The sequence below is a fragment of the Bison bison genome, unplaced genomic scaffold, assembly GCF_000754665.1.
Source record: "Bison bison bison isolate TAMUID 2011002044 unplaced genomic scaffold, Bison_UMD1.0 scf7180017864102, whole genome shotgun sequence".
In the NCBI taxonomy this organism is placed as follows: Eukaryota; Metazoa; Chordata; class Mammalia; order Artiodactyla; family Bovidae; genus Bison; species Bison bison.
This window is the reverse complement of record NW_011494674.1, coordinates 174,493-183,745: the sequence shown is the minus strand read 5'-3', so window position 1 is coordinate 183,745 and position 9,253 is coordinate 174,493. Positions and strand designations below refer to the sequence as shown.

General features: G+C 34.3%; 1 protein-coding gene across 1 annotated transcript in view; it reads left to right on the top strand.

Moving 5' to 3' along the window:
- Positions 1-9,253, top strand: part of TDRD3 (tudor domain containing 3) — a 153,023-nt gene that overhangs the window by 71,611 nt on the left and 72,159 nt on the right. Inside the window, exons 7-9 of the mRNA XM_010838658.1 lie at positions 515-655; positions 4,741-4,897; positions 5,665-5,790. Of these exons, the coding sequence (XP_010836960.1) occupies positions 515-655; positions 4,741-4,897; positions 5,665-5,790 (424 nt within the window). The remainder of the gene's footprint in view (positions 1-514; positions 656-4,740; positions 4,898-5,664; positions 5,791-9,253) is intronic.

The following is a 9,253-nucleotide window of genomic DNA, read 5'->3' as shown; positions in this document are numbered from 1 at the left end:
ATCCTATCATTTTGCCTTTTCATACTGTTCATGGGGTTTCAAGGCAAGAATACTGAAGTGGTTTGCCATTCCCTTCTCCAGTGGACCACATTCTGTCAGATCTCTCCACCACGACCTTGCTAAAGAAAGCCTTGACATGTAGCTGGACCTGTAACACGCATGTCATGATATCAGTCAAGTATTTTACTGGAATAATTTTTGACATCTCATATCCATAATACTTGGATTATTTTCTATATTGCTGTCTACTTAAGTTTGTTCTAATGATTTTCCTTGAAGATATAAATATTATAATCATATAATTTTTTTAATTCCCTGGACTTGTGGAAAGATGAGATTATGACTAGTAGATGTTTAGAAAGAATTAGTTAACATTTCATTTTTTTCCTGTTAAACATAATTAGGAAACTTAACTATTTCAGTTTTGCCAAGATGTTTTTAGTGATAACTTAGACTTTAGAGCTTTTTAAAATGCTGTTTATTTATATTTATTTTATCTTTCTCTTATCTGAAGACCAAGACATTTGGAGGCGGTGGTGGTGGTGCTAGAAGTAATCTCAACATGAATGCTGCTGGTAACCGAAATAGGGAAATTTTACAGAAAGAAAAGGCAAACAAATCAGAGGGAAAACATGAAGGTGTCTATAGAGAACTGGTAAGACTGAAGAACCAACCATTAAGTTCGCATCTTTTTTGCTTTAATAGTCTTGTTTTTAAATTCTCGGAACCACCACTAACTTTTTGAGTATATTATAGACAGTGTTACAAGTATAAGAAGACTTTCACTAAGGATTCCATTAATTCATGGAAAATTTGGATTATTTGAAAAATAATTACTTAAGTAAAATTTACTTAACTTTCTAATGTGTGAATGATGTCTTTTGAAATGGACTGATAAAAAGTCATCGAATTATACAGAAAACGTTCAATGGAAATGATATTCTAAAAGATGATGCATCAAAAGCATAGTTATCTGCCCTTTCCTCTCCTTTCCCGCATCTTTTCTCAGAATTTATCTGAAGTCATTTTGTTTTGTTCTTTGTGGAAAATATGTTGAAACAGTAAATTTATATTATAGATTCAATTGCAAAATATTACTAGATTTTTAAGATAAATGGGAAGTCAGATGTTGTTGGGTATGCCACAGTGTCTTCAGATATAAGGGAACTGACGAATTCATTTTCCTCTACCTTTCCAGCTTGAATGACCTTGGGTGATTTTGTCTAGAGAGTTCTAAGATTAGCTTAAATAATAGGATTTGTCATCTCATATAACAAGAAATCTGGATCTGGATGGTTATAAAGATTGGCAAATTAAGCAGTATAACAGTGTTGGAACTCTGGTAGGCATCGCTCTAGTTTCTTGGCTTTCTTCTCTGGGTTACAGGATTCTCTGTGTGTTAAATCTTCATGCACAAAGTTCAAAGGCAGGAATGAAAGGGGACATTTCTCTGTGTGTGGGTGTTTTATGAGATAAGAAAATAATTTTTGAAATCTCCAGTAAATTCCATCTGTCGTTCATTGACTAGGACTAGGTTATGTATCCATTCCTAAATCAATCACTAGCTAAGGAGAATGAGTTTATAACAGAGCTAGACTATTGCTTCCTTGAGAACATGACCATCTCATTGTAAAAAAAAAAAGTCAGTTTTCAGGTTTGAGTGGATATAACAAGTTGAAAAAGACACTGTTTCTTACTCAAGAAGTGCTTTAACTTGAGTGCATTAAGAACCATTTTTTGGGACTGTCTTGCCATAGAACACTAAAGACCAGCAGTTTCAGATTATTTTGAAGATTAAAAGCATAAGAAGGGAGTGATATCACAAAGATGGCAAAATGGAAAGTTCCAGGAATTGTCTCCTCCATCAAAACAACTATTAAGCTGACAAACGTCTGAAGCAACTATTTTACAACTTTGGAGTCAAGTCAAACTCTTGCAGCATACAGAGTGGTGATGGATAAAGAAAGAGGCTGGTCACTGGCTGATTACGGAGATAATGGAACAAAGACTCCAGTGATCACAGATCATAAAGAATAGAATCCTTACCAAAAAAGTTTGGAACAGTTACTAAACAAACTTATAACTGCAGTCTTCATCAAGAAACAACATCAGTCTCTGAGGAGGAGGGAGAAGTTGATTTCCAAAATTGCCACCAGTACAGTATTCAGAATTTTCAGTTCTCAGCAGAAAATTATAAAGCATACCAAAATACAGAAAGTATGACCCATTCATAGGAAAAAGAAATTGAAAGAAACTATCCCTGAAGAAACCCAGGCATTGAACTTGTTAAAAAAAAAAAGGACCTTAAAATAACTGTCTTAGAAATACAGGTCTGAAGGGAACCATTGACAAAGAGCTCAAAGAAATCAGGAGAACAATATATGGATGATATATGAGGATATATCAATAAAGGTAAATTATAAAAAAAGAAAATAGAATTTCTTGAACTAGAAAGTACGGTAATAGAAATAAAACATTTTCTTAGGTTCAACATCAGACAAGAGCAGGCAGAAGAAAGAATTGCTGAGCTTTAATAGAGAGCAATTGAAATTACCCAGTCTAAGATGAGAAAGAGAGAAGAATGAAGAAAAATAGAGCCTAAGGGATCTATGAGGCACCATCAAATATACCAGGATATACATTACAGGAGTCTCAATTGAAAAGAAAAAGGAATAGGAAAAGTATTTGAGGAACTAATGCCCCCCCCCCCATTACCAAATTTGATGAAATCTACAAATCTCAGAAGCTCAGTGGTCTCCTATAGGATAAATGCAGAGACACACCAAGACACATAATCTAGTTGTTGAAAGGTAGAGACAGGATATCTTGAAAGTGGTGAGAGAGAAGTAACTCATCAAATACAAGGGATCCTCAATAAATGGCCAGTTTTTCATTAAAACCTATGAAGGCAAGGAAGCAGTGGGGTGATACATTGAAAGTACTGAAAGAAAAACTCTTCATCTATAATTCTATTCATAAAAACTGCCATTTAAGAATGAAGGAGAATAATCAAAAAGACAGTTTGAAATTCTGATGATCAGGTACCCAGTGCTTTTGCCTGTTGCATGGTTTTCAGTTCTTTAATTTCAGCAATTGAAAAAAAAGACTTGATTTGGGGTGTCAGTGGATAGTTTCTTTAAAATATTTTTGACAATAGATGATTTTATAGGTTGAATCGTGTCCCAACCCCACCTACCCCTAACAAGATAGATTGAAGTCTTGACCACCAGTACCTTAAAGTGTGACTGCCTTTCTTTGGAAATAGAATCTTTACAGAAATACCAAGTTAAAAAGAGGTCATTAGGATGAGCCCTAAGCCAAAATGACACTAATTTAACCTGTATAAAGAGGGGAGATTTAGACACAGAGGCAGACACATACAGAGAAAAGTTGACATGAAGACGCACAGTGAGAAGATGGCTGTGTGACTGGAATGATGCATCTATAAACTAAGGAAAGCCAAAAACTGCCAGTAAACAACACAAACTAGGAGAGGCAAGGAAGGTTTTTTCCTAAAGTTGTCAGGGCATGGACCTGCCAGCACGTTGAAGGAGAGTTTGGTTAACTCCCAATCAGGTTAACAAGAAAGGTAGAATAAGTTATACCAAGGTTGGATATGTATTGATTCTTAAGAGTGTTTTTGGTTAAATTCTATCTAAGGGACAGTATTCTTAATTAGATATTTACTTGTGAAATAATTGGGAGAGGGAAAGCCTTTGAAAGGATTTTTTTTTTTTTTTTTTTTTTTACATTTAGATAAGTTTTGAATAAGAAGGGTGGATTATAGTTTTAATGTCCAGACCTTTTTACATTTACTTTAGCATATCTACAGCAGGGATGTCAATTTTCTCTTATGTGTAACTCTGACCTATTAATAGCTATTACTGTGTTTGAAAAGGATTTTGTGTTTGGAATTCATAAAATCAGAGTTTTAAAAAAAAGTCAGAGTTTTAAAAAACAGGTTTTTTTGTTTTTTTTTTTAAAGTCCTTTATCAGTGCCTACGTGGGTATGAGAGTAGATGTGAGCAACATGCATGCTGTCTTAAATACTATCTTAAAGCCTATCCATCTCAACTCATAAAAGTACAAAAGTTAGTTGTGTATTTCTCAGCTGGTTATGGTTTGATAAATGTCTTCATGAGATATGTTTATGGTACTTAAACAGTCCTTTAATTCTACTCAGGTCCAGATTTTTCAAGATATGGGATTCTGACACTTGTAGATTTTTTTAATTTGAGGTATAGGTTGTCAAATCTTCATAGATAGTATTGCTTATAAATATAAAGCAGAATATTGAAACAATAGAGAGTAGGAAAAAAACCAAGCTACTGAGATGGTACCATTTTGTTAGCTTCTTTTTATACTTTGAATTTTTTAAGAGGTGCTATATAAATTGTATTTCCTTAGGACAGAGAAGTATTAACCATGAAAATTTTTCATTAGGTAGTTTTCACTGCCCGTTTTATTTTCAAAAGCTTTATTGTGACATATCATAAAATTTCTTTTTTTGTTTGTTTTGCATTTGTAATGGTGCAAAGAAAATACTCAAGGCACAACCTTGCATATCACAGATCTTTTCTTGAGTGTTGGTATGAAAAAACAGCCAGCAAATAATATATTAATATTACATTTTTCCATAAACATCAGATATAATTTTTAGTTACAAAACAATATATATTTAAAAACTTATACTTCACTTGTTTATTGGCCATTGGCATAACTTTTCTTTGTTGCTTATAGGTTGATGAGAAGGCTCTGAGACACATAACAGAAATGGGCTTTAGTAAAGAAGCATCAAGGCAAGCTCTCATGGATAATGGCAACAACTTAGAAGCAGCACTGAATGTACTTCTTAACAGCAATAAACAGAAACCTGTTACAGGTCCACCTTTGAGAGGTATAATCCATTAATCAATGTGCCAGACGATATTGTTTGCTTTTCAGAGAAATGTATGTTGTTGACAGAAACTGGGTTTTGTTGCTGTGAAGTCTGTAACTTCATTTACCTTTATGGTAAGTGGAGGGAGCACCCATTTTGGAACCACAGAGACATATAGGTTATTTTTAGTCTCATAGTCTTCATCTTTATGTAAAATAAAGTAGATCTAATAAAACAAGGCTTTGAGTAATAGAGAAAATATAAAATAACTGGCTCTATTTAATCTATTTCTAGAACTAGGCCACTTTTATAACTGACTAAATAGTCTACAAACACTTAATAATTAACAGGAACATGACTTTTATTTAGTGTTACTTTTAAATTATTGTATGGTCAAGCATATGTCATTTTTCAAATCCTAATCATATATTCTTTTAAAAAAATAAGTAGTCACTATATAGCAGAGATTACCACAACATTGTAAATCAACTGTATTTCAATTTAAAAAAATGTGGTTACAGAAAAATCTTATAAAAATGATTTATTTCCTTCAAACACAATTTACATGAACAAATTTCCAGATAGGCCATTTAGAAGATTAAAGGTGCTAGTTAATATAGTCATTTAAAAACATTTTTGTTATAAAGGATATAGATCCTACAGAAGAATATGAAAAGAAATATGTGTATAAAGTTTTACTTAAGAGGTCTGCTGATAATATTTTAGTGTATATTCTCCTTTTGTTTTTGCATGTATAATGTATGCATCTTACTTTACTTCTTCAGGTAAAGGGAAAGGCAGGGGGCGAATAAGATCTGAAGATGAAGAAGAACTAGGAAATGCAAGGCCATCAGCACCAAGCACATTATTTGACTTCTTGGAGTCTAAAATGGGGACTTTGAGTGTGGAAGGTAGGCTAAACTTAAAGTAGATTTCTGTTTAAAGCACCAAACTTTATTTGGAATTATACAAGAAAGTATAATATACTGACAATATAAACATATATTCTGAATTTTGTAAATTTATTTAATCACAAATTTCCTGTTTGACAAAAGCACAGAATAAAATTTTAATTGTTGTATTCTGAAAACATTGAAGCTTATTTTGCCCTTTAACTGAATGATAGACAATATCATCAAATTCTTTATCCCAGTTTACTGACTGACAAGATTAGCTATGAAAACATTGTTATGTTGGAGAAATTATTAATATTATTATTATGTAATTACATATGACTTTTTGGATTCTGAAATTAGTCTCTTTTTTCTCTATATATTAACACACTGTATGAAAATGTGTGGTTGGGGTTAGGATTAAATGAGCACAGTGAGTGAGTATGTTCTCACATTGTGGTATATTTCTTAGTGTGATATATTTTAGTGATTAACGTAATACTGGAAGAGATATAATTATGTTAATTGTTTATTTTTAAGCATGGAATATGATAAAGATTTACTAGAATTAAAAGATTTTAATATATGATTCCAAAGATTTGGGGAAAGTATTTTTAGGGTTAATTTTCTCTTTCAGATATATTTTGAATTAAATTTAAGCTCAAAGATAAAATGCTTTTATAATAAATTTTGAATGTACAAATTTCATGAAATGGAATCTCTCATTAGGGTACAAAGAAAAGATAATGCATTGTTTGAAAAACAAATGTTGGATGTAGAATGTAGATGATTTGTAAGTAGACATGTGAGATCAATATTTGCTTTTTTCTTTTTGCTTGTTTTTTAAAGCATGATGAACTCATTTTCTAATACTATTTCACAAAATACCAAAAGTTTAATAGCTTAAAACATTGCAAATATATTATCTCATAGTTTCGATGGTCCAGGAGTGTAAGTGTAGCTTAGTTGAAATCTCTGATCAAGGTCTCACATACTGAAATTAAGATTTTAGCTGAGCCTATGATCTTGTCTGAGGTTTGCAGTCCTTTTACAGGCTCATGATAGTTAGCGAAATTCACTTAATTGTGGATATAGGATTGACATACATTGCTTTCTCATTTAATATTTCCTGGGTAGTGCTTTCAGCTCCTAGAGATCCTCAGGTCCTTGCCACTTGACCCCATCTCTAGCAGTTCACGTGTTTGTGTCTACAAGGTTAGCAGGAGAACCTCTATCGCTTTTTAAAATCTCTCTGACTTATAGATATTTTTGTCCCAACCTCCCTGTATACTATCCCAATCAGAGCTTCTTTGATTTCCTTTTATCCTTCTCTTTCCCTACTTTCCTTGTAGCTCAGTCAGTAAAGAATCTGCCTGCAGTGCAGGAGACCCAGGTTCGATCCCTGGGTAGGGAAGATCCCCTGGAGAAGGAAATGGCAACCCACTCCAGTATTCTTGCCTGGGAAATCTCATGGACAGAGGAGCCTGGTGGGCTGTAGTCCATGGGGTTACAAAGAGTCGGGCACAACTGAGCAACTAACACTTTCTACACTTATTTGCTTTTGACTCCTAGAGTCTCTTCTAATTTATAATGAAGTTGAGACTGAGAATAGCAATTCTACTGTGATCTGTGTGTCTGTCATCCTTCAGTTCTCACAGAGTACATCCTATACCAACAAAATTTAGTAATATAAGTATTCCACTTGGAAAAAGGTATTAAAGTTAATTAAGATATATGAGATGAATAATACACTCAAAACCGAGTATCAGTGTTAGACTTATTTCTGAGGGGACAGATATTTATGAACACATGTTATTATTGGATATTGTTATAGTAGACTGTTTTGTATTTGCTTTGTTGTTATTAACATGTTACAGAGGAATGTGGAATGTGAGAAAGAAATGGACATTATAATGGTATTTCACACCCTTGATTTTCACAATGAACATAACCTGTGACCTTCATAAATCCCCAAATTCAAAAATTAGATATTTCCAATATTTGTACAGACTCTAAAATTTTATCAAAGTTCACACTTTGCATTGATCATCCTAATGCTGGAAATTACCCCCTCCAACTTACATTAGAGTTGTCTGTCCTACTTGATAACCACTATTCTCAGTGAAGCAAATTTTTATTCTTTCCTAGAATATTGTGTGGAGAGGCTGGCTAACCAAGATGAGACATGGGCAGAAGTTTCCTAGAGTGGGTGGCATTTAGACAGGTTAAAGAAGGAGTATTGAGGGAAGGGTATACCAAATGTAGGGAACTCTGAATGTTCAGGCTTGGAGGCATCAAGAACATTAGTTCCATCAAAGGATAGATGGAAACAGAAGGCTACAGAAGGAAGTGGTAGGCTGGATACAGATCAGGAGGATTTTGTCCTAAAATATTTTTTTTAATTTATTTTTAATTGGAGGATAATTGCTTTACAATATTCTGTTGGTTTCCACCATATCAAATCCCTTACATTTATACAGTGGAAGTGACAAATAGATTCAAAGGATTAGATCTAATAGACAGAGTACCTGAAGAACTATGGATGGAGGTTCATGACATTGTATAGGAGGCAGTGATCAAGACCATCCCCAAGAAAAAGAAATGCAAAAAAGCAAAATGATTGTCTGAGGAGGCCTTAAAAATAAATGAGAAAAGAAGAGAAGCTAAAGGCAAAGGAGAAAAGGAAAGACATACCCTTTTAAATACAGAATTCCAAAGAATAGCCAGGAGAGAAAAGAAAACCTTCCTCAGTGATCAATGCAAAAAAATAGAGGAAAGCAATAGAATGGGAAAGACTAGAGATCTCTTCAAAAAAATTAGAGATACCAAAAGAACATTGCATGCAAAGAAGGGCACAATAAAGGACAGAAATGGTATGGACCTAACAGAAACAGAAGATATTAAGAACAGGTAGCAAGAATACAGAAGAACTATACAAAAAAGAAGTTCATGACCCAGATAACCACGATGGTGTGATCACTCACCTGCTGCTGCTGCTGCTGCTAAGTCGCTTCAGTTGTGTCCGATTCTGTGTGACCCCATAGACGGCAGCCCACCAGGCTCTGCCGTCCCTGGGATTCTCCAGGCAAGAACACTGGAGTGGGTTGCCATTTCCTTCTCCAATGCATGAAAGTGAAAAGTGAAAGTGAGGTCACTCAGTTGTGTCCGACTCTTCGCGACCCCATGGACTACAGCCTACCAGGCTCCTCTGTCCATGGGATTTTCCACGCAAGAGTACTGTAGTGGGGTGCCATTGCCTCTAGAGCCAGACATTATGGAATGCGAAGTCAAGTGGGTCTTAGGAAGCACCACTACGAACAAAAAGTGGAGGTGATGGAGTTCCATTTGAGCTATTTCAAATCCTAAAAGATGATGCTGTGAAAGTGCTGTACTCAATATGCCAGCAAATTTGGAAAACTCAGCAGTGGCCACAGGACTGGAAAAGGTCAGTTTTCATTCCAACCCCAAAGAAAGGCAATGC